This window comes from Rattus norvegicus, chromosome 1 (genome assembly GCF_036323735.1).
Source record: "Rattus norvegicus strain BN/NHsdMcwi chromosome 1, GRCr8, whole genome shotgun sequence".
NCBI lineage: Eukaryota > Metazoa > Chordata > Mammalia > Rodentia > Muridae > Rattus > Rattus norvegicus.
The window spans coordinates 77,740,203-77,765,354 of record NC_086019.1 but is presented as its reverse complement, the minus strand read 5'-3'; the positions used below and the strand labels follow the sequence as shown (position 1 = coordinate 77,765,354).

The window sequence follows — 25,152 nt, the reverse complement described above, 5'->3', positions numbered from 1 at the left end:
AGTCACACTCCCACACCTCACTCTCCATTACCCAGCTCAGGTTTGTCCCTCTCCCAAGTCTTTGGACTATCATCAACCTTATTCCATTTCTTGGTGGCCTGTCAGTGGGTAAAGGCACTTGCTGCGAAGCCTGACAACCTGAGTTCAATTTGGGAACTACATGGTGGTTGGAGAAAACTGATTCCCAAAGGTTTTCTTTGTGTACTATGACATGTTTCCCTTCCTATCAAAACACAAAAAGCAAGCAAACAAAAAAGTCAGGTAGAAGTTATGGGGCTAGAAATTTGATGGCATGAAATGAAAAGTTCAATCACATTTATTTTGAATGTATGTGTGTGTCTGTCTCTGTCTCTTTCTTTGCGTGTGTGTGTGTGTGTGTGTGTATAATTCAGAAGGCACCTTGAAGGAATTGGTTTTCTTCTACCACGTGGACTCCAGGAATCAAACTTAGATTATCAGGCTTAGGAACAAACATCTTTACCTGCTGAGCCATATCATTGGCCCTCTGACTTTTATTTGTTGAGCCCTGGCTGTCCAGGAACTCACTCTGTAGACCAGGTTGGCCTCAAACCCATGGAGATTCACCTGTCTCTGCCTCCTAAGTGCTGGGATTAAAGTTATGTAACTTTAATTCTTTCAAAACCTATTTTTAATGATGGTTCTTAAAAGCTTACCCTCCCTTTTAGTGTACCACCCATCAGAGGTAGTGGGAAAGCAAGGATCCAGGGGACGTGGACCTGTTTAGAAAGGTTCTTTGGAACATCTCCCATATGTGTTTTCTGGAAATCGGCAGTTTAGTTCACAGGTCAGTGGTGGCAGCTTGATCCATTTTTCAAACACTCCATGGATATACCAGCAGTCCAGTTCGGTAGAGTTACGGATCAGCAGTGGTGGCACTGTCTAGCAGAAACAGCCAGGCCTCAGCCTCAGCGTGTCAACAACAGGGACCAGGAGGAGTGACTTGTGATGGTAGAAGTAATTGGTTGAGACCGCATATATGCACACATTTCTCTTTTTTCCTATTGATATATAGGTCTTATTTTCTAGTCATTTAGAAAATCAATCACCCTGCTTAGTCGTATCTAAAATTTTAGTTTAGTTTATTTATTCCACAACACCATGCACGGTTGTTTAGCAACTAAAAAGGAAATCATTCAAAGTAAAAGTTCACAATATATGAATGGGAGCAGAAATTTAAACAAATTCCAAAGAAAACAACTATAATACTTTATATTAAAAAAATGCAATTTCCTGTAGCTAGTTAGTATTGGTGAGGCCGTCTCTCTATATTTCTGTAATGCTTTTTGTACCCTATGTGCACCAAACTCAAGAATTCGTAGCCATGGTTATGAGTACACAGCAACTTCCATTGCAGCTTTCATAATCAGGGGTTATTTCCCTTATACGGGGTTAACTGGAAGCCCGAAAATGCTTGGATTCATCACGGGACAGATACTGATGACTTGTTCTTCATCTGGATAAGTATTTGCTGGTGAAAAGAATGGGCGAAATGGCTCCGTGTCAGGAATTTCAAGGAATGTATAGATGTGGGAGCCATCGCCAAGGTCCCAGAAAGAGACGCTCTTCTCTAGCAGGTCAAGGAAAATACCCACTCTATGCAGCCGAGGGTTCACAAGTAGCACAGTTAAGGGATCAGTGCTGGCAGCATAGACCTCTTCATTTCTCACACCCACAGTCCAGAAGCCTTTTTTCTCGGACAAATAAACAACCTCTTGTCGATTAATGGATTCTTTGCAAATGCCTATGTCCCATTCTTTGCTGGTTCCCACCACTACCTCCCAGTAATGGCAGCCTGAAGTGAACCGGGAAGAGCCCAGGACACAAGGGGAGGGATCGAATCTTTCTGCACATTTCTTTCGGTCTTGCGTCTGCGACGTGTGGTAGACACTCCTCAGGTCCTCAGAGATGATGAGGTTGTTTTGGGCTGTGTCCACATCCAAGATCATGTTCACTGTGTAATAAAAAAAAGTAAAATCCAATATTTCAGCAAAGATAAGAAGCCAAAATGGACTTTGCCTTTCATATTTACTGTTAGGGCTATTTATACCTCACTTTTATTTAATTCTACTCTTTTTCTAAGGCAAAATTTGTGGACAATTTCTAGATCTTCCTAGTTAGGTAACACATATACAATAAAAGTGGTTGCCAAAAAATGTTTCTCCAAACTACAGTAGGAAATTTCAATACCATTGAGTTTTTGACATATACAATCCTTAATATCTGAAGGGCAAAAGATACAGTACTTCAGTAGGAAATTTTGTTTTTGTAGTCACCTATTTAATCCTGTCTATCAGGTAATTGGATTCTTTAAAAAGTGTTTTGCGTTATTTATACATGTGTGAGTACACCACTATTAATATGGAGATCAGAAGACAGCTTGAAGGTTGGTTCTCTCTTTCTACCATGTACTTCCTGGGGAATCAAATCCAGGTTGTCAGGCTTGTCACAAGACCTTCTATTGGCTGAGCTACCTCACCAGCTTTGGGACTTGAATTCAAGCCCCAGAACTTATATAGAAATGTTAGGTGTGGTATTAGGTGTACACTTGGCAATCGATAGATGGAGACAGGTAGATGTCTGGGCTTGCTGGCCAATTTGCCTAGCCTAGTCCCCTGGACCCCCTACCCCCCCAAAAAGTCCCCAGTGTGCATGGCAGTTAAGGAATGACAGCTGAGGTTGTCCTCTGGCCTCTACAATGTATACAAACATACACATAAAAAACAAAGAGTTATTGCTTGGAGTCCTGAGTAGGGGCAGGTTAATTTTTGGGGAAGTCAAGATACAGGAAGGAGTTCCTGTGCCCGTGGATGTGTATGGTGGAGGCTGGCTTGGAACTCATATAGACCAGGGTAGCCATGAACATGCAGAGGTCCACCTGATTCTGCCTCGCAAGTGTTGGGATTAAAAACATACACTTGGTGTAGAAGTTGGGTTCCTGGCAACGATTCAGACCAGGAGTTACACGGTGTCATGGTTTAAATCTTGAGTGTGTTCTCTAAGGGAAACACATGGGTTCAGAGGGTCTGATAAGCTTGGAAAGGAAAAACTTGGTGGCCTTCAAAGTAGCCCTTAGATACCAGGACCTAGGAGAAGTACCACTTATCCTATTGAAGTGAGAGTGGGACCCACATAAACCTTGGACCCTTTGACTAAAGCCCAGTGTTTCATCTGGCTCTTGTCCTAGTTTTCATTATCTGCCAACCTGACATAGTTGATATAGGCTGGCCTAGATGTAGGCAGGTGGTCCTAGGCTATATGAGGGAGCTGGCTAAGCACGAGAAAGATTATCCTGCCAGAAAAGTCAGCAAGCAGCGTTCCTCCTTGATTTCCTACCTTACCTTCTGTCAATGATGGGACTGTGACCTGGAAGTGTAAGCTAAGTAAAGCTCTTCTTCCTTCCCGCGATGCCTCTGGTCAGTGTTTTAGCATAGCAGCAGACTGTGAGGAGGAGAGCTTCCTATTTTACTTGGCTCAGTGCAGGGAAAACTATACTGTTTACTAATTGGAGAAGGAGTTATTGGAGACAAAGAATATCCTGGAATGCATTTCAGCATCGTAAGTACAAGTTTGGATGGAGCAAGAACTGGGCAGGGTATGTTGCTGCCTGTCTTTAATTCCAGCATTCAGAGGCAGAAGCAGGTGGATTTATTTGAGTTCCAGGACAGCTAGGTCTACACTGTGAGACCTTGTCTCAACAACAAACCAAAAACAAAGTAAATAACAGAAAGATAAATTAGTTTTTTTCCCTCTCCACAGCTGATATTTTAGATGGAGTATGTAAAAAGCCCACCCATTTCATCCACAGTTCATGCAGCTGCCAAGAATAAAGAGAACGAGAAAGGACTGTGCACATTCCCTTGAACCTGGGGTTTAGGATGCCAATAGGTCTAGACTGGCCTCTTGACCTCAGCTCATTTTATATACCGCTGGGCTATGATAATTCATTTTAGTTGCATACCTTTCTCTAAGCCATAACTGCAGTGCAGAATGAATGTGATATAGGAGATGGTGAGATGGCTCAGTGGGTAAAGGCCCTTGCCTTGAAAAGCCTGGGTTCGAGTCCCAGGATATACAAACACAAAGAAAGATGGAGGGAGAAAGCAGATGCCACAAAGTTATTCTCTTGAGTCCTCTGACCTCTACATTACCTCGAAAACACACGCACACGCACGCACACACACGCACACGCACGCACATACATGCACGTACATACACATGCACATGCAGAACCAGACCTTATTTTCTGCAACACAGGAGTAGAAAGCACATGGTGTAGCCATTAGGTCCTGAGTCTGTAACTAGACCTAACTCTACGTGATCATCAGAGGACTTCCACCACTCTACCTGGGGGCCCTGAGCACCTGAATGATTTCATCCATCACAGCGGTTCCCTATGCTCTCTGCACATCAGAATCACCTGGGAACTTTTGAGCACTTCAGATCCTGGGTCTCACTGTCAGACACAGACCATGTTCACCACTGCTAATCAACATGTGCACTGTGAGTCAACAGTATCAGCACTGCCTGGGCTGTGACGGGAAAACCTTGCACTACGGAATCAAAATCTACCTCAAAGCAGGTTGTCAGGTAATTGAGGTGTTACCAAATTCGAAGAGTTATCTTCTGGGGGTACTGTCATCAAAATAAACTCAGTGTGGACCCGAAGTTTAGATTTTCTCATAAATACATCAGAAGTGATATGAGGTCTAGTTTCACGGCTTCGTGAGTAAAATCTTGCTCTGCAAGCTGCATGATCCAAGTTTGAGCCCATGGACCCTGACAGTGGGACAAGAGCATTGACTCTTGCAAGTTGTCCACTAACCTCTACATGCATATGCTGTGGCCTGTGTGTGTGTGCCAAATGTAATTGAAAAAAATTTAAAAAGCAAAATGGGGGTTGGGGATTTAGCTCAGTGGTAGAGCGCTTGCCTAGGAAGCGCAAGGCCCTGGGTTTGATCCCCAGCTCCGAAAAAAAAGAACCAAAAAAAAAAAAAAAAAGCAAGATGAACAATTAGTATTATGACAGTATATTTTACTTAAGATTATTCAAAGTATTATACTTTAATAATATATATTAATTATATATAATTTTATTATAATTTATTTGTAATTATTACATATAATATATAATCATTATACATAATAATATACTATTATTTCAAGTGTTCAGTAGCTACTGGTAGCTACCATTCTGGATAGTAGAGGACTAGGGCATGACCTAATTATTGTATGCCCTTAAAATTTTTCAGGAGGATGGGGCCGGAGAGATGGCTCAGTGGTAAAGATCACTTGCTGCTCATAGGGAGGACTTGGATTTAGTTTTGTGCACTCACATGGCAGCTCACAACCACCTGTAACTCCATTTTCAGGGGATCTGATCCCTTCTTCTAGCCTCCACGCACACCCACATGTGCATGTGCTGAGCATATATACATACATGGAGGCAAACCCTCATACTCCCAAAATAAACAAATAAAAAAAATCTCAGGTTGGTGGTGTGTGATGGCATATAACACCAAATCTCAGCGCTTGGGAGGCAGAGGCTGACGATTTCCCCCAGAAACTCCCAATCCAGACTTGGGGAATTGAGAGCTGCTGTGCGTTGGGAAGAATGAAATTTAAGGTTCCCGACTTCAGCTAATGTTCAGAATTAAGCAGGGAGATGTTGGGAAGTTGGTTTTCCCAGGGCACCGTGTAGCTTTGGAGATGTTTGAAGACATCTTACCTTGAAATATCTTCATACTTGGGTCCATTGTCAGAATAAAATTCAGCTGTGGCTCTAGGTCTTTGACCGTGGTAACCAGGTTCCTTAACTGTTTGGCATGTCTAATGTCTTCTTTCAAAGAGACAACAGAGCAATTGGGGCACAGTACACCGTCCCCCTCAGGACTTTTCTCTAGTGAGTCAAGGCACTGGAAGCAGCAGATGTAGCCGCAGTTCAGGTACACAGGGTTTTCCAGATAACGAAAGCAGAAATAACAGCTGCTGTTCTCTTTAAAGAAGTGAGCCATGGTCAGTGCCTGAGGGGAAAACATAGGCGTTACTGAAATTGTTTCGAGCTGAATGACTGTTAGATCTTGGAAGAGTGTCATCTTTGCATGGGACTCTCACAGTCATTAGTAACAGGTTATAAAGAAAACAAGATGCAGATCGGACTCAGAACCTTGAATTTCTATTGCTTGAAAGGCTAGCTGAACAGGTAAGATTCTTCCCTGACCTTTCAGTTGAAGGGGTGAAAGGGTCTTTACCTGGATTATCCAGTGTGGCAGCCACTAGCCCACATGGGACTGTGGAGTACCTGGAAAGGGATGTATCTGACTTTATTTAACATCTTTTTTTTTTAAGATTTATTTTATTTATATGAGTACACTACAGCTGTCTTTACACACACCAGAAGAGGGCATCGGATCCCATTACAGATGGTTGTGAGCCACCATGTGGTTGCTGGGAATTGAACTCAGGACCTCTGGAAGAGCAGTCAATGCTCTTATCCTCTGAGCCACCACTCCAGCCCTTTATTTAACATCTTGATACTTATTTTTGTGAGTATATGTGTGGAGAGGTGTGTGGGCCGTGGTGGTGCATGTATGATGGTCAAAGGACAGCCTTGTAGAGTCAGCCCTCTCTCTCCACCGTGTGGGACCTGGGGATTGAACTCAAGTTGTTAGACTTGGTGTCAAGCACCTTTACTCACAGAACTATCTCACTGGTCCAGTGGGGCTTATCTGAATTGCAATGTGCTGTGAGTATAAGACACACACTCAGCTTGAAAGGTGAGAAAAAGAACACAAACTATTTCATTAACATTGTTAAACTAATTGCATGGTATATTATATAGATTAAGATTTATTTTTCTTATTTTTAGTTATGAATACTTCTATGTGTCTACATGCGGGTGTGTGCACCTGAGTGCTGGCCCCCAGGTAGGCCAGAGGTATTGGAGCTCCTGGAGCTGCAGTTACAAATAGTTGTAAATTGCCATGTAGGTGGGTATTGACTGTAGTGCCTCTGAATGAGCGGCCGGTGCTCTTAACCCCTAAGCCATCTCTATCTCTCCAGCTCCTTAATTTTTGATATTGAAATAAATTGAGGTCAATTATTTCATTTTACCTTCCTTACCTTGATAATTAGAATGTTTGTCTTTACATATGTGGGTCATGTCCTATTTCTATTGGACAGTGCCGACCTTGACTCAGGAACATTTCAACTCCCTTGTCCCACATGGATATTGAGGGAGTCCATGGGAGTCATACATCTCCCACCTCATTTAGTCAGTCAAGCCCTGGTTGGACTCAAGAGAATGAGGACCATTACTTCTCCATGCTGTGTGTTGAAAGTCTCTGTCCCACCTTGTGCTGCTTAAGTGAGGAGCCCTGTGTGCCTACACTGCCTGGCGTGGGCTAGCTTCAGGTAACACTTGCAGAGAAGTAAGTTTTTGCTCTGTCCCCAGTGGAGAGCTAAGTGAAGAAGAAACTGCCTATTTGTGCTCACCTCTCCTCTGCTGCTCTCTCTTCTGGGTCCCAGCTGAGTTCTAGAGTGGTATCCACCTCCGTGAGGTATTTATTGGTGATACCGCTGCCTGGCTTACTCCCCACCTGTTTTCTCTTAATCCAATCAGATTTAAAGTTTGGCTTAAGGGAGATTTTTATACAGTGAAATCCAGGCATGTTCTCTCATCAGCTAGATGGCTGATGGGTAATTGGGTTTTGAGGGACCTGATGGGTGGGAGAGGTTTAGATTACATTCAGTTGTCCATTTAATCATTTCTACAATAATCACTTGCTGGTATGTGCTGAGCACTTGAAAAAAAAAAACCAAGACAAACACATCCATTGTAAATGATATGTTCACGCTTGCTTGCTTATTTAATGAGTGTGGATGCTTGTCACCGCATGGCTGTGGAGGTTGGAAGACAGGTTTTTGGGAAGTGGTCCTTTCTATCATGAGAGTCCTGGGATGGAGCTCAGCTTCTCAGGCTCGATGGCAGTCTTGTCTCTATAACTCAGTCTGGCTCTCAACTTAAGATCCTCCTGTATCAGCTTCCCTAGTGTTGCAGTTTCATGAATTTGCCACCAAGTCCAGCCTGAAGCAATTTCAAAAAAATCCTTGGACTCTCTGAGGTAATAATGCTTGTTCTCAGTGCTGGTGACAAACACCAGACCTTGTGCACGTCTCACCTTGTGAGACAAGGGTTCTATCACTGAGTTATGCCTTTGACCTTTGACCTTTTGTCTGGGACTGAGCTGATGGTCAGTAGGCTGTAGGCAACTTAAAGATAGAGGGTGTTGGGGGCTGGGGATTTAGCTCAGTGGTAGAGCGCTTACCTAGGAAGCGCAAGGCCCTGGGTTCGTTCCCCAGCTCCGAAAAAAAGAACCAAAAAAAAAAAAAAAAAAGATAGAGGGTGTTCATGAAAGAGAGCAGCACAGGATTAGTGGATAGGGGCTTTTTTTGGTTCCATGATTCAATCTGTTATGGGAGGGCAAGGCTGGATCACAAATGTCTGCTTTACTCTCCATAATTCCTGTGTCATTAAGGCACAAGCAAAGCCAAAAGAAAAGGTTCTATTGGGAACAGTTTGGTAGTGTATGTCCAATATCCAACCCAGCACTTGGGAGGCGAAGGCTAGAGGATCAGGAGTTCAAGGTTATCCTTAAACTGGGAGTTTGAGGTCATCCTGGGCTACATGAGACCCTACTTCAGAAAAACAAAACCAACCAACTCACTAGTCAATTGACCAGCCAGACAAACAAAGCATGATGAGAGGGGTAAGTGAGTTTCTGGATAGTTAGGATATGGGGGTTTCCAGGGAGTGGGGTGTCTGAAGACAGCAAAGGCAGTCTTCCGCTCTTCCATAAGATTGCTCTATACATCTGTTTGTCTGAATTCCCCTTTGCATCCTTCCCAATAAACCAACAAATATCATTATCCCCCAAAGTTATGTGAGTCATCCGAGCAAATTTTGTTTTCAACCATAGCGGGAGATTGTGGGATCCCTGAGTTTTAGCACAGCCAAAATAGCCTCCAGCTTGAGACAGACATCTGCAGTGAGGGCAGGAAGTTGGAGTCAGCAAGGTGTGTTCAAGGTACCCAGGAGTCTGGGGGTGGGGGTGTGGGGGCTGACTCCTTAACACAGGGTAGCTGTGTCCCATGGTAAATGGAGACAAAATGGTTTTTTTTTTTTTTTTCTTTTTTTTTCGGAGCTGGGGACCGAACCCAGGGCCTTGCGCTTCCTAGGCAAGCGCTCTACCACTGAGCTAAATCCCCAACCCCAAAATGGTTTGTTTTTTTCCAGTTGATTTCTTTCCCCCTCAATTCTTAGTGTGGAGAGGGTGAGGCTTTCATTGATGATTATTCCTCTGCACAATCAATTATTGCAGATCTAGCCTGGCACTATTCAGCTGAACCTTGGTACTGGGAACTCTCAGCGTAGCTGCCGAGTGGGCCTGATGCGTGAATGTTTTCCAGAGAGATCAGAGGGAAGGGACACAGAGAACCCTTCTCATAGGGTCCCCTTCTGCAGTGAATTCTTGGCATTAAAGGCAGAAAGATTTACTCCCGTTTCATGTACCGGGCTTTCTCAAGACAGGCTGAGCAGATGGGATAACTGAGTTGAGCCCGCTAATGTCAGGGTGACTTATTTGCATAAGACGAAGCCCTAAGAGCTGGATGAAAACTGACAACTTGGACCTCCACAGAGTAATTGTGTCCTAGCTGTCACCAGAACAAGAACAAAAGAGGTAAGTGGATGGGTGGTTATCTCTAGAGATTTGAAATCAACAAGAGGGGCAACTTCTTGCCCCACCCAGGTTCTTCATGTTTTGGAGAAAGGGCTTCCATACGTTGGCCAGGCTGATCTTGAATTTCTGAGCCCAAGTCATCCTTTGTCCCAGCTAGCTGAGTTGGGACTACCACCATGCAGCATTGCACCCCGATTACCAGTAGGCTTTGATGGGAGGAAGGTGCGGGGGTCATCTATGGAGATATTTCATCTCTGCTAGCCTGGGCCTAACTCTCTCTGCTGTGGGCAAGTGTCTTAGGGTCAATCTGAAGGAGAGCAGCGGCCCTGATGAATCTGAACCTTTCTCCTGGGTTAGCTAGAACTTCTGAGTTGCTCCCCTTCCTTCCCATTACTGTGAGACGGGGTGTGGTATAGTTTAGATTTGACTCTGCTACGTAGCTTAGAGTGACTTTGACTTTCTCATCCTCCTGCCTGTGCCTCATGAGTGCTGGGATTACTGGCATGCAGTTAAAAAAAGTTATCTTGAGATTTTATTTGTTTTTATTTTATGTGTACGCGTGTTTTGCTTGCATGTGAACACAGTGTCCGCTGAGGCCTGGAGAGGGCTTCAGATCTCCCGGTTTTGAAGTTACAGACTGTTATGAACTGCCATGTGGGTACTGGGAATGACACTTAGGTCTGGAAGTGCAGTTGATTTTTTGCTATTGTTGTTTTTTGTTTGCTTTTGTTTTGCTTTAAGATAGGGTTTCTCCATGTAGCCTTGGCTGTCCAGGAAGTCATTCTTTAGACCAGACTGGCCTTGAACTCAGCTGTCTGCCTGCCTCTGCCTCTTGAGTGCTGGGATTAGAGGTGTGCCCCACCATTGCTCAGCACACAGCTCTTAACCACTGAACATTTATTTCTCCAGTTCCCACATGTAGTTTTTCTTCTTCTTGTTGTTGATTATATATTTTTGGTTTTTCTCAAGACAGATTCTCACCAGGCTGGCCTCAAACTCATGTTGATCCTCTTGCCTCTGCCTCCTGAGTGCTGGGGTTAAACACATGCACCGCCCCTGCCTGGCTCCCGCACACAGTTTTATGTGGTGTTTCAGGACAGAACAGGGGCTCATACTAGGCCAACACTCTGTTAACTGGGCTACACCCTAGGCTTGTGGATCTGAGTCATTTATCAAATATGTTTGAAGATAGGACCATGTTCCTGTTTTTTATTTTTTAATTTTTACTATTCACTTTATATTCTGCTTACTGCCACCCCTTCCCACAACCCCACCATGTTCCTTTGATGTTTATGTGTCCTTTACCTTGCAGTAGGAGTGATCTGTAACCAGAGCCACAGGACCATTGCATGTTAAACTTGAAAGGCTCTCAGGAAAGCAGTCGTGAAATTACAGCACCTTTCCCTGGAGCCTGATCACTCGCCCCCTCCTGAAATGCTCTCAGGGAGAACTTTCCCTCGGGATGGAGACCCTCCAACTCTATAAAGACCAGACCGAGACACCACAGGATGCAATCAGCAAGAGGATTTGGTTTATTGTCGGGATACACAGGCACAGGCACCTGCGGGCGCTTCAGTCACTCGGGGGACTGGCGCGCCCCACGGAACCAAGGATGGGGTTTTTATAGGATTCTGGGGAGCAGAAGCAAGCATACAGAAGCAGATGTATGGTTACAGGGATATAATTGGTGGATTCTAATGTGGCAAGGGTTCAGCCCGGGGGCAAGTTTCCTAGCTACCTTCCTGAAACATAACGGCTGACTCGGCCCCACAAGGGTTCAGCCCGGGGGCAAGTGTAGGGCATTGGCTCCCTCTCATGGAGTGGGCTTCAAGTTAAACTAGACATTGCCTGGCCACTCCCAAAACTTCTGCACCACCATTGCCCCAACACATCTTTCGGGCAGTACAGATTAGAGGTTGAGGGTTTTATGGCTGGGTTGGTGTCTAGGTTTCTCTTTTTGTAATTCTCTTTCTTGAGTCAAAGAGGCTATAAAATGGAGATGAAGGCTCCATGCTGGCACCTCTATGTTTAAATGAGCTGTGTGGATATTGTCCTTGACAGTGGTGCCCCAGTATCAGTTTTTAGAGAGCCACCTTCTGTTCTAGTATCAGCCTGGGTTGTGTAGGGATTTCTATTGGATTCCACCCACCTCCCAGGCAAGAATTCAACCCAAGGGACCCAGTCCTACCACTAGAAGCTTTGTCTGGCCACAAAACATGGCCAGTTAAGACTTCATATGCTCCATTACTGTGAGTCCTCTCTAGGTCATCTTCAGAGATCCCAGGAAGTTTCCACTGTACTAGGTCAGCTCCCATGCTCCCCAATTCTAGCTTTCTCTCCCCCCACTCTCTCCCAATCCCTCTATCTTATCCTCACTTTTTTATTAGATTTTTATTTACATTTCAAATGTCATCCCCTTTCCTGGTTTCCTGTCCATAAACCCCCTATCCCATCCCTCCTACCCCCCTTATCTCCACTGTCATCCTCTATGCCCCAGGCTACCCAAAACATTTATTCTATTTCTCCTTCCCAAAGAGATCTGTGCAACCATTCCCTAGAGTCCTCTGTATCAAACCTCTCTGGATCTGTGGATTGTCGCTTGATTATCATTTATTTAACAGTTTAATATCTGTTTGTAAGTGAGCGCACGCCATATTTATCTTTCTGAGTTAAGATCACCTCACTCAAGATGGCTTTTTCTAGTTACATCCGTTGGTATGAAAATTTTATGTCATTTTAAGTGTTATTACAGCTGAGTAATACTCCATTATGTAAACCACCACCTTGTCTTTATCCATTCTTCAGTTGAGAGACCTCTAGATCGTTTCCATTTTCTGGGTAGTATGAACAAAGCTGCAATGAGCACAGTTAAGCAAGTATCTCTGTGGCAGGATGGAGGGTCCCTGGGGTATATACCTAAGATGGTGTGAGTGGGCCTTGAGGTAAATTGATCCCCAGCCTTCTGGCTCGCATTCTGACCAGCAGCTGAAGAATGCAACCCTTATTCCCTTATTCCACATCCTTCCCAATAGGAGCTGTTACTTGTGTTTTTGATCTTAGCCATTCTGAGGGGTGTAAAATGCAATCTGAGTCATTTTGATTTGCATTTCTCTGATGGCTAAGGATGTTAAACATTTGTTAAGTGTTTCTCAGCCATTGGTGATTCCTCTAATGAGAATTTTCTATTTAGATCTATACCATTACTATTTTTTCATTAGGTTCTTTGGTTTGGTTTTTTAATATCTAGTTTCTTGGGTTCTTTATATATTTTGGATATTATACCTCTATCAGATGAGGAGTTGGTAAAAGTTTTTTTTTTTTCTGTAGGCTGCCTCTTTGTCCATATTCAGTGTCCTTTGCCTTATAGAAGCTTTTCAGTTTCACGAGGTCCCATTTTATTGTCAGCCTTAGTGCTTGTACTATTGATGTTCTGTTAAAGAAGTTGTCTCTTGTGCCAATGTGTGCAAGGCTATCATCCCCTACTTTCTCTTATATCAGGTTCAGTATGTCTGGCTTTATGTTGAGGTCTTTAATCCATTGGACTTGAGCTGTGTGCAGGGTGATAAATATGGATCTATTTGCTTCTTCAACATGCAGACATCCGGTTTGACCAGTATCATTTGATGAAGATGCTTTCTTTTTTTCAGTGTGTATTTCTAGCTTCTTTTTAAAAAAAAAAAACCAACAGGTATCTATAGGTGTGTAGATTTATGACTGAGTCTTCAGTTTGATTCCATTGGTCACTGCATCTGTTTTTATGCCAATACCATGTAGTTTTTATTACAGCTCTGTAGTGCAATGTGAAATCGGGATAGTAATACCTCCATCGGCTCTTTTATTGTTCAGAACTGTTTTCTCTATCCTGTGTTTTTGTTTTTCCATATGGAGTTGAGAATTGTCCTTTCAAGGTCTTAAAGAATTGTGTTGGAATTTTGATGAAGATTGCATTGAATCTGCAGATTGCTTTGGATAGGGTGGCCATTTTTACTATATTAATCCTACTGACCCAGGATCGTGGGAAATCTTTCCATTTTCTGATTTCTTCAATTTCTTTCTTCAAAGACTTGAAGCTTTTGTCATACAGGTCTTTCCCTGGCTTGGTTAGAGCTACCCCATGATAGTTTACATTATTTGAGGCTATTGTAAAAGGCATTTCCCTAATTTGTTTCTCAGTCCATTTGCTATTTGTAAGGGCTGCTTATATTTTAAAGTTAATCTTTTATCCAGATCTTTTACTGTTGAAAGTATTTATCAGCTGTAGGACTTCCCTAGTAGAATTTGTTATTATATTGTCTGCAAATATCAATATTTTGACTTTTAAAAATTAGTTTGTATCTCTTTGATTTCCTTCAGTTGTCTTATTGCTCTAGCTAAAACTTCAATATTGAATAGATAAGTAAAGAGTAGACAGCTTGTCTTGCTCCTTATTTTAATAGAATCGCTTTGAATTTATCTCCTTTTAATTTGGTATTTGCTATCAGCTTGCTGTATATTGCCTTTGTAATGTTTAGGCATATCTTTTGTATCCCTAACCTCTCAAGGACTTTTTACGATGAAGAGGTGTGGGATTTTGTCAAAGGCCTTCTCTGCATCTAAAGAGATAATCATGTATTTTTTTTTCTTTTTAGCTTGTTACGTGGTAGATTATATTTACTGATTTTTTTCTCTCTTTTTAAAAAAGATTATTTGAAATACAACTTTATTCTGATTCTAAATGAAAAGAATGGGAATGACAGTTACAAACAAGATTTCACCACTGAATATTTTGATGCGACTGTAACAGTCTTTATCTTTGAAATCCAGGAAGGAAACAACTCTGTTGTTCCAACCAGCTAAAGTCCAAAAAAAAAAAAAAAAAAAAAAAAAAAAAAAAAAAGGTGTGTTTTAACTGCCACATTCACTCCGAAGCCCATTCATCTCCTTCAGCATCCCAATGAAGTACACGATCTCTTTTTGCTAAATAAGAAATAAGGTGGTACACGCGCTGCACTGCTGGCTGGCATCACAGGACAGTTGCCTATAAAAATAAACTTCTGACGCAGGGCTCCAGCTTCACTTTCTCACAGGTCATCTTCCTCATCCGGGAGAGCAGTCGTCTGAGCAACCTCTAAATCATGCTCGTACTGTGCTGCCAAAGCTGGGTCCATGACCACCTCAGGTGGGGCAAGAGCAGGCATGGCAACGAACTCCAAGTTAGGATCTCCAATGAGCTTTCGGGCAAGCCAGAAGAAAGGCTTTTCAAAGTTATAGTTACTTTTGGCAGAAATGTCATAGTACTGAAGATTCTTCTTTCGGTGGAAGAGAATAGGCTTTGCCTTCACTTTCATGTCTTTAATATCCACTTTGTTGCCACACAACACAATGGGGATGTTTTCACACACACGGACCAGATCTTTATGCCAGCTAGGTACGTTCTTGTAAGTAACTCTGGATGTTACATCAAACATTATAATGGCACACTGGGCTTGGATATAGTAGCCATCGCGCAGGCCCCCGAACTTCTCCTGGCCGGCTGTGTCCCACACATTGAACTTGATGGGTCCTCTGTTGGTATGAAAGACTAGTGTGTGCACTTCCACGCCCAGGGTGGCTACATACTCCTTCTCAAACTCTCCGGTCAAGTGGCGCTTCATGAATGTTGTCTTCCCGGTGCCTCCATCGCCCACAAGGACAAGCTTGAACTGGATCTGCGGCTTTCCCTGGCCCGCCATCGCAGTGATCCTGCCTGAGAGAGCGGCTGTTACACTTGAGACCCACTAAGGCAGCAGCCGGAAGGCAGAGACGTGGGGGTTGGGGGGAAGGGGAAGCTGGCTGACTCTACTCACCGACACTGTCCCGTGCCCACCGGAAGGACAACCAACCCTCGTGTCCCTGCCCGCGCTCAGCTGGGCCCTCCCAGCTACCTTCCAGGACGGATTTTCATTTACTCAACCATCCCTGCATTTCTGGGATGAAGCCTACTTAATCTTTTTGATAAGTTCTTGGATTCAGCTTGCAAGTGTTTCTGCATCTATGTTCATAAGGGAAATTGCTCTGAAATCTTTCTTTGTTGAGATTAGGTATCAGGATATATGTTTATGTAGTAAGGTAACTATGGCTAAGTAAAATGAATTGGGTAATGTTTCCTCTGTTTCTATTTTATGGAATAATTTGAGGAATATTGGCATTAGCTCATCTTTGCGAGTTTGGTAGAATTCTGTGCTAAAACTGTCTAACCCTGAGTGTTTTTGGTTGGGAGACTTAAAAAAAATTATTATTTATTTATGAGTACACTGTAGTTGTCTTCAGACCCACCAGAAGAGGGCATCATATTCCATTTCAGATGTTGTGAGCCACCCTGTGGTTGCTGGCAATTGACTCAGGACCTCTGGAAGAGCAGTCAGTGCTCTTAACCTCTGAGCCATCTCTCCAGCCCCCTGATTGGGAGACATTTAATGGCTGCTTCTGTTGGGGTAGAAATCAAGGCTGGCCTCCAGACAAAACACAATGGGCCAACATGGTTCCGCCTGGAAAGGTTTAATGAAAGAAGAAGAGTAGAAGAGGAGAGGAGTAAAGGCCGGCCATGAACACGTGGAAAGAAGGGGTGAGGGGAATGGGGAGAGAAGGGACAAAGGGGAAGAGGGCAAGAGCAGGGGAAGAAGGGAAGAGCGAGAGCAAGAACAAGAGAGCAAGAGCAAGAGAATGAGGAGGGGGCAAGCTGTCCCTTTTATAGTGTCGGGCATGCCTAGCTGTTGCCAGGTAACTGTGGGGTGGAGCATATATGGCTGTTGCCAGGTAACTGTGGGGGTGGAGCTTAGACAGAATGCCAACAGCTTCTATTTTCACTATTGGTTATAGGTCTATTTACTTGTTTTTCCTGATCTTGATTTATCTTTGGTAAGTAGTACCTATTGAGAAAATTATCCATTTCTTTTAGATTTTCCACTTTGGTGGAGTACGTCTTTAAAAGTATTTTCTTATGACTCCGTGGATTTCCTCAGTGTCTGTTCTTATGTCCCCCTCTTTTATTTCCGATTTTATTAATTTGGATGTTCTCTCTTTGGAAATGTCAAGCAATCGTCTTCAATTCCTTCAGTCCTTCTCCTTACTTTTCCATTGAGGTCTCTGGGCTCAGTTCAGTGGCTGGCTGTGAGTATTTATATCTGTCTTAGGCAGGTGTTGGCGGAACCTTCTCAGAGGACAGCTATAGCAGGCTCCAGTCTGCAAGCCCTTCTTGGCATCAGCAATAATGTTGGGTTTGGTGTCTACAGATGAGATGGATCCCAAGGTGGGGAAATCTCTGGATGGCCTTTTCTTCAGCCTCTGCTGCATTTTTTGTCCATCTTTCCTTTGGACAGGACCAATTCTAGGTTAAAGATATTTGAGATGGGTGGATGGACCCATCCCTTGACTGGGGGCCATATCCATCTACTGGAGGTGATCTCTTCAGGTTCTATCTCTACTCTGTTGGGTATTTTGGCTAATGTTATTCCCACTGGGTCTTGGGAGCCTCTCAAATCCCTGGCATTTGGGACATTCTTGTAGTTTCCCCACTTGCCCCGCTCCCCACTCCCATTGCTACATATTTTTATTCATTTTCTAGACCCCTGAACTTCTCTCCTGTCTCTTCTCATGCTTGATTCTGCCTTCCCTTTTCCCCTCCCTTTCCCCTCTCCCACCCAAGTACCTCCCTTCCTCTGCCTCCAGGGATGATTTTGTTCCCCCTTCTATGTAGGATTGAAACATCCACACTTTGGCCTTCCTTCTTTTTTTATTTTTTATTTTTTTCATCTTTACTAACTTGGGTGTTTCTTATTTACATTTCAATTGTTATTCCCTTTCCCGGTTTCCGGGCCAACATTCCCATATCCCCTCCCCTTCGATATGGGTGTTCCCCTCTCCATCTTCCCCCCATTACCACCCTCCCCCCAACAATCATGTTCACTGGGGGTTCAGTCTTGGCAGGACCAAGGGCTTCCCCTTCCACTGGTGCTCTTACTAGGATATTCATTGCTACCTATGAGGTCAGAGTCCAGGGTCAGTCCATGTATAGTCTTTGGGTAGTGGCTTAGTCCCTGGAACCTCTGGTTGGTTGGCATTGTTGTTCATATGGGGTCTCGAGCAACAGCAGATGCTGGCGAGGATGTGGATAAAGAGCAACACTCCTCCATTGTTGGTGGGATTGCAGACTGGTACAACCATTCTGGAAATCAGTCTGGAGGTTCCTCAGAAAATTGGACATTGAACTACCTGAGGACTCAGCTATACCTCTCTTGGGCATATACTCAAAAGATGCCCCAACATATAACAAAGACACGTGCTCCACTATGTTCATAGCAGCCTTATTTGTAATAGCCAGAAGATGGAAAGAACCCAGATGCCCTTCAACAGAGGAATGGATACAGAATATGGGGTACATCTACACAATGGAATACTATGTAGCTATCAAAAACAATGACTTTATGAAATTCATAGGCAAATGGATGGAACTGGAAAATATCATCCTGAGTGAGGTAACCCAATCACAGAAAAACACACATGGTATGCACTCATTGATAAATGGATATTAGCCAAAATGCTTGAATTACACTAAATTTTAGCACAGAACACATAAAACTCAAGAAGGATGACTAAAATGTGGATGCTTCACTCCTACTTTAAAAGGGGAACAAGAGGGGTTGGGGATTTAGCTCAGTGGTAGAGCACTTGCCTAGGAAGCACAAGGCCCTGGGTTAGGTCCCCAGCTCCGAAAAAAAGAACCAAAAAAAAAAAAAAAAGTGGAACAAGAATACCCTTGAGAGGGGATAGTGAGGCAATGTTTAGAACAGAGACTGAAGGAACGCCCATTCAGAGCCTTCCCCACAGGTGGCCCATACATATACAGCCACCAAACTAGATAAGATGGATGAAGCAAAGAAGTGCAGGCCAACAGGAACCGGATGTAGATCTCTCCTGAGAGACACAGCCAGAATACAGCAAATACAGAGGCGAATGCCAGCAGCAAACCACTGAACTGAGAATGGGATCCCCATTGAAGGAATCAGAGAAAGGACTGAAAGAGTTTGAAGGGGCTTGAGACCCCATATGAACAACAATGCCAACCAACCAGAGCTTCCAGGACTAAGCCACTACCCAAAGACTATACATGGACTTACCCTGGGCTCCAACCTCATAGGTAGCAATGAATAGCCTAGTAAGAGCACCAGTGGAAGGGGAAGCCCTTGGTCCTGCCAAGACTGAATCCCAGTGAATGGGATTTTTGGGAGGAGGGCGGTAATGGGGGGAGGATGGGGAGGGGAACACCGATATAGAAGGGGAGGTGGAAGGGATAGGGTGATATTGGCCTGGAAACCGGGAAAGGGAAATAATTGTAATGTAAATAAGAAATGCCCAATTTAATAAAGATGCAGAAAAAAAAGAAGAAAAAGAAAAAATTTATTACATTTAATTCATACTTTTATATTCATTTATAGCAATCCCCCCTCACCCGTGTGTGTGTGTGTGTGTGTATGTGTGTGTGTCTACAGGCCAGAAGTAGTCCATATAGAGTATCTACCACAACCTTATTTAAAAAAAAAGAACACTATCATATCATCTGCAAATAGTGATATTTTGATTTCTTCCCTTCCAATTTGTATCCCTTTGAACTCCTTCGCTGTCTGATTGCTCTGGCTAGGACTTCGAGTACTATATTGAATAAATAGGGAGAGAGTGGGCAGCGTTGTCTAGTCCCTGACTTTAGTGGGATTGCTTCAAGTTTCTCTCCATTTAGTTTAATGTTAACTACTGGTTTGCTGTATATGGCTTTTACTATGTTTAGATATGGGCCTTGAATTCCTGGTCTTTCTAGGACTTTTATCATGAAGGGGTGTTGAATTTTCTCAAATGCTTTCTCAGCATCTAACGAAATGATCATGTGGTTCTTATCTTTGAGTTTGTTTATATAGTGGATTATGTTGATGGATTTTCATATATTAAACCATCCTTGCATCCCTGGGATGCAGTCTACTTGATTATGATGGATGATTGTTTTGATGTGTTCTTAGATTCGGTTTGGAAGAGTTTTATTATTTTTGCATCAATATTCATAAGGGATATTGGTCTGAATTTCTCTTTCTTTGTTGGGTCTTTGTGTGGTTTTGGCATAAGAGTAATTGTGGCTTCATAGAAGGAATTTGGTAGTGCTCCGTCTGTTTCAATTTTGTGGAATAGTTTGGACAGTATTGGTACGAGGTCTTCTATGAATGTCTGATAGAATTCTGCACCGAACCCATCTGGACCTGGGCTCTTTTTGCTTGGGAGACTTTTAATGACTGTTTCTATTTCTTTAGGAGTTATGGGGTTGTTTAGATGATTTATTTGTTCCAGATTTAACTTTGGGACCTTGTATCTGTCTAAAAAATTGTCCATTTCCTCCAGATTTTCAAATAGTAGTAGGATCTGATTATTTTTTTAATTTCTTCAGATTCTGTTATTATGTCTCCCTTTTCATTTATGATTTTGTTAATTTGGATTCACTCCCTGTGCCCTGTGGTTAGTCTGGCTAAGGATTTATCTACCTTGTTGATTTTCTCAATGAGTAGCTCCTGCTTTTATTGATTCTTTGTACAGTCCTTTTCACTTCTATTTGGTTGATTTCAGCTCTGAGTATGATTATTTCCTGCCCCCTACTCCTCTTGGGTTTATTTATTTCTTTTTGTTCTAGAGCTTTTAGGTGTGCTGTCAAGTTGCTGACATATGCTCTCTCCTGTTTCTTTCTGTAGGCACTCAGAGCTATGAGTTTTCCTCTTAGCACAGCTTTCATTGTGTTCCGTAAGTTTGGGTATGTTGTACCTTCATTTTCATTAAATTCTAAGAAGTCTTTAATTTCTTTCTTTATTTCTTCCTTGACCAGGTTATCATTGAGTAGAGCATTGTTCAACTTCCATATATATGTGGGCTTTCTGTCATTATTGTTGCTATTGAAGACCAGCCTTAGTCCATGGTGGTCTGATAGCACGCATGGGATTATTTCTATCTTCCTGTATCTCTTGAGACCTGTTTTGTGACTGATTATATGGTCAATTTTGGACAAGGTACCGTGAGGTGCTGAGAAGAAGGTATATCCTTTTGTTTTAGGATGGAATGATCAGTAAATATCTGTTAAATCCAATTGTTTTTTAACTTCTGTTAGTTTCTCTACATCTCTGTTTAATTTTTGTTTGTGTGATCTGTTCAGTGATGAGAATGGGGTGTTGAAATCTCCTACTATTATCGTGTGAGGTGCAATGTGTGCTTTGAGCTTTAGTAAGGTTTCTTTTATGAATGTAGGTGCCCTTGCAGTTGGAGCATAGATATTTAGGATTGAGGATTCATCTTGGTGGATTTTTCCTTTGATGAATATGAAGTGTCCTTCCTTATCTTTTTTAATGACTCTTGTTTGAATGTCCACTTTATTTGATGTTAGAATGGCAACTGCAGCTTGTTTCTTCAGACCATTTGCTTGGAAAATTGTTTTCCAGCCATTTACTCTGAGGTAGTGTCTGTCTTTGTCTCTGAGGTGTCTCTGTAGGCAGCAAAATGCCAGGTCCTCTTTACATATCCAGTCTGTTACTCTATGTCTTTTTATTGGGGAATCGATTCCGTTGATGTTGAGAGATATTAAGGAATAGTGATTATCGCTTTCTGTTATTTTCATTGTTGTAGGAGGATTATGTTTGTTTGTTTCTCTTTTGGTTTCATTGCAAGGAAATTATATTCTTGCTTTCTGTATGTTGTAATTTCTCTCCTTGTGTTGAAGTTTTCCATCTATTATCCTTTTTAGGGCTGAATTTGTAGAAAGACATTGTGTAAATTTGCTTTTGTCATGGAATATCTTGGTTTCTCCATCTATGTTAATTGAGAATTTTGCTGCATACAGTAACCCAGGCTGGCATTTGTGTTCTCTTAGGGTCTGTATGACATCTGTCCAGGATCTTCTGGCTTTCATAGTCTCTGGTGAGAAGTCTGGTGTGATTCTTATAGGTCTGCCTTTATATGTCACTTGACATTTTCCCCTTACTGCTTTTAATATTCTTTCTTTGTTTTGTGCATTTTCTGTTTTAACTATTATGTGACTGGAGGAATTTCTCTTCTGGTCCTATGTATTTGGAGTTCTGTAGGCTTCTTGTATGTTTATGGGCATCTCTTTCTTTAGGTTAGGGAAGTTTTCTTCTATAATTTTGTTGCAGATATTTACTGCCCCGTTAAGTTGGGAGTCTTCACTTTCTTCTATACCTATTATCCTTACATTTATTCTTCTCCTTGTGTCCTGGATTTCCTGTATGTTTTGGGCTGGGAGATTTTTGTGTTTTACATTATCTTTGACAGTTGTGTCGATGATTTCTATGGAATCTTCTGCTCCTGAGATTCTCTCTTCTATCTCTTGTATTCTGTTGGTGAAGCTTGTATCTACAGCTCCTTGTCTTTTCTTTTGGTTTTCTATATCCAGGGTTGTTTTCCTGTGTTCTTTCTTTATTGCTTCTATTTCCATTTTTAATTACTTCACCTGTTTGATTGTGTTTTCCTGGAATTCTTTCAGGGATTTTTGTGATTCCTCTCTGTAGGCTTCTCCTTGTTTATTTATGTCTTCCTGTGTTTCTCTAAGGGAGTTCTTTATGTCTTTCTTGAAGTCCTTCATCATTATGATCAAATGTGATTTTAAATCTAGATCTTGCTTTTCTAGTGTGTTTGGATATTCTGTTTTTGCTTTGGTGGGAGAGTTAGGCTCCGATGATGCCATGTAGTCTTGGTTTCTGTTGCTTGGGTTCCTGCGCTTGCCTCTTGCCATCACGTCTCTGGTGTTACCTTGTTGTGCTATTTCTGACAGTGTTTAGACTGTCCTATAGGCCTGTGTTTCAGGAGTGCTGTAGACCTGTTTTCCTGTTCTCTTTCAGCCAGTTTTGGGAACAGAGTGTTCTGCTTTCAGGCATGTAGTCATTCCTGTCTACTGGTCTTCAGGTGTTCCTTTGGGCGTGTGTTCTGAGTCCACTAGGCTGGTCACTTGGAGCAGAAAAGTTGGTCTTATCTCTGGTCTCAAGCCTGGAGTTGCTTCTCAGAGTTGGGTTTCAGCTCTCTGTGAGGGCAGCCACCAGAAAGGCCTGCCCCGCTTTCGCTTGGGACCCTGTGCACAGGGGGCTCAGATGGCTCTAGGCATTTTCCTGTAGAGTCAGAAGTGTGGGCAGAGAGTAGTCTCCTCTGGCTTCCCAGGGCGTGTCTGCCCCTCTGAAAGTCTAGCTCTCTCTCTCACGGGATTTGGGTGCAGGGAGCTGTTTGACCGGGTCTCTACAGATCCGGGTGGTGAGTGGATCGCAGCGTTGAGTGCCCCTGTCTTCCTGTTCCCAGAGGCCCTATACAGTTTCCTCTTGGGCCAGGGATGTCACCAGGGGTGGGCAGTACTGGCCGTCTCTCCTGCCCTGCAGTCTCAGGAGTGCCCACCTGTCTTGGAGGTGAGCTCTCTCTCCCATGGGGTTTGGGAGCAGGGACCTGTGTGTTTATTTACATTTCAAATGTTATCCTCATTTCAGATTACCCCTCTGCAAATTCCCCATTCCATTCCACTCCCCCTTCCTCTATGAGGGTGCTCCCCCACCCATCAACAGAATCCCTCTTTTCATTAGAAAACCCTACATCCAGATTCTATTGGCTTTAGGATCAGTCATCTATTTTCTCATTTACATATCACCATTTCTTTGAGACCTACACTTTAGTGTACTATAGGGAAGATGATATTCCTAAATTACAATGCCATGAAAAGCCAACAACAATCAAACAAGTGTGGTAAAACATTATTACATATAAACCCCACTGTAGCAAGCTTAAGAAATGTTCTGAAAGACCCAAGAAGTAGCTGATGTTCAATGGTGTGAATTTTTATTTCAAATCTTTTCTTGTGGGTAGTTAATAGCCATGGTTTGGAGTTTTCTTCAAGTATTTTCTATAGTATTAGATTTGTAGACAGATAATGTTTAAATTTGGTTTTGTCTTGAAATAACTTTTTTCTCCATTTAGTATGATTGAGATTTTTGGTAGATATAGTTGCCTAGGTTCACATCTGTGGTTTCTCAGAGTCTATAAAACATCTGTTCCAGCATTCTAGTATTTATAGTCTCTGTTGAGAAGTAGAATGTATTTCTGATTGGTCTGCCTTTGATTTTTCTGTACGTTTAGTGTTTTTACGATTATGGGGAGGAAAGCTTTATTTCTGGACAATCAATTTGGTGTTCTGTAAGATATATATATATATATATATATATATATATATATCTTTATTAACTTGAGTATTTCTTTTTTTCTTTTTTTCGGAGCTGGGGACCGAACCCAGGGCCTTGCGCTTGCTAGGCAAGCGCGCTACCAGTGAGCTAAATCCCCAACCAACTTGAGTATTTCTTATTTACATTTCGATTGTTATTCCCTTTCCCGGTTTCTGGGCCAACATCCCCCTAACCCCTCCCCCTCCCCGTCCTCCCCTCACCCCGTTACCACCCTCCCCCCAACAATCACGTTCACTAGGTGTTCAGTCTTGGCAGGACCAAGGGCTTCCCCTTCCACTGGTGCTCTTACTAGGCTATTCATTGCTACCTATGAGGTTGGAGCCCAGGGTCAGTCCATGTATAGTGTTTGGGTAGTGGCTTAGTCTCTGGAAGCTCTGGTTGCTTGGCATTGTTGTACATATGGGGTCTTGAACCCCTTCAAGCTCTTTCACTCCTTTCTCTGATTCCTTCAACGGGGGTCCTATTCTCAGTTCAGTGGTTTGCTGCTGGCATTCGCCTCTGTGTTTGCTATATTCTGGCTGTGTCTCTCAGGAGAGATCTACATCTGGCTCCTGTTGGCCTGCACGTCTTTGCTTCATCCATCTTGTCTAATTGGGTGGCTGTATATGTATGGGCCACATGTAGGGCAGGCTCTGAATGGGTGCTCCTTCTGTCTCTGTTTTAATCTTTGCCTCCCTATTCCCTGCCAAGGGTATTCTTGTTCCCCTTTTAAAGAAGGAGTGAAGCATTTGCATTTTGCTCATCCTTCTTGAGTTTCATGTGTTCTGTGCATCTAGGGTAATTCAAGCATTTGGGCTAATAGCCACTTATCAATGAGTGCATACCATGTGTGTTTTTCTGTGATTGAGTTACCTCACTCAGGATGATACTTTCCAGTTCCATCCATTTCCCTATGAATTTCATAAAGTCATTGTTTTTGATAGCTGAGTAATATTCCATTGTGTAGATGTACCACATTTTCTGTATCTATTCCTCTGTTGAAGGGCATCTGGGTTCTTTCCAGCTTCTGGCCACAGCAGCCTTATTTATAATCGCCAGAAGCTGGAAAGAACCCAGATGTCCTTCAACAGATGAATGGATACAGAAAATGTGGTTCATTTGTACAATGGAGTACTACTCAGCTA

General features: G+C 42.8%; 2 protein-coding genes across 2 annotated transcripts; both read right to left on the bottom strand.

The window, feature by feature from the left end:
- Positions 1–1,084: 1,084 nt before the first annotated feature.
- Positions 1,085–7,544, bottom strand: Rfpl4a (ret finger protein-like 4A). The gene is made up of 3 exons (NM_001106222.1): positions 7,284–7,544; positions 5,747–6,041; positions 1,085–1,972 (listed from the first exon to the last, which is right to left on the bottom strand). Exons 2-3 carry the CDS (start codon positions 6,030–6,032, stop codon positions 1,401–1,403), a joined length of 858 nt encoding a protein of 285 aa, NP_001099692.1. The 5' UTR covers positions 6,033–6,041; positions 7,284–7,544; the 3' UTR covers positions 1,085–1,400.
- A 6,905-nt stretch (positions 7,545–14,449) lies between these two features.
- On the bottom strand, positions 14,450–15,627 carry Rasl2-9 (RAS-like, family 2, locus 9). The gene is given in 1 exon segment (NM_001166675.1): positions 14,450–15,627. A coding segment is annotated over 1 exon segment (651 nt). The 5' UTR covers positions 15,470–15,627; the 3' UTR covers positions 14,450–14,818.
- Positions 15,628–25,152: the final 9,525 nt, after the last annotated feature.

Bases quoted from the DNA above. Each gene is read 5' to 3' on its own strand.
- Rfpl4a (NM_001106222.1), bottom strand. From the start codon at position 6,032: ATGGCTCACTTCTTTAAAGAGAACAGCAGCTGTTATTTCTGCTTTCGT. The intron at 1,973-5,746 runs GTAAGATGTCTT...TTTATTACACAG, and splicing joins AAGTATGAAGATATTTCAAG to TGAACATGATCTTGGATGTG.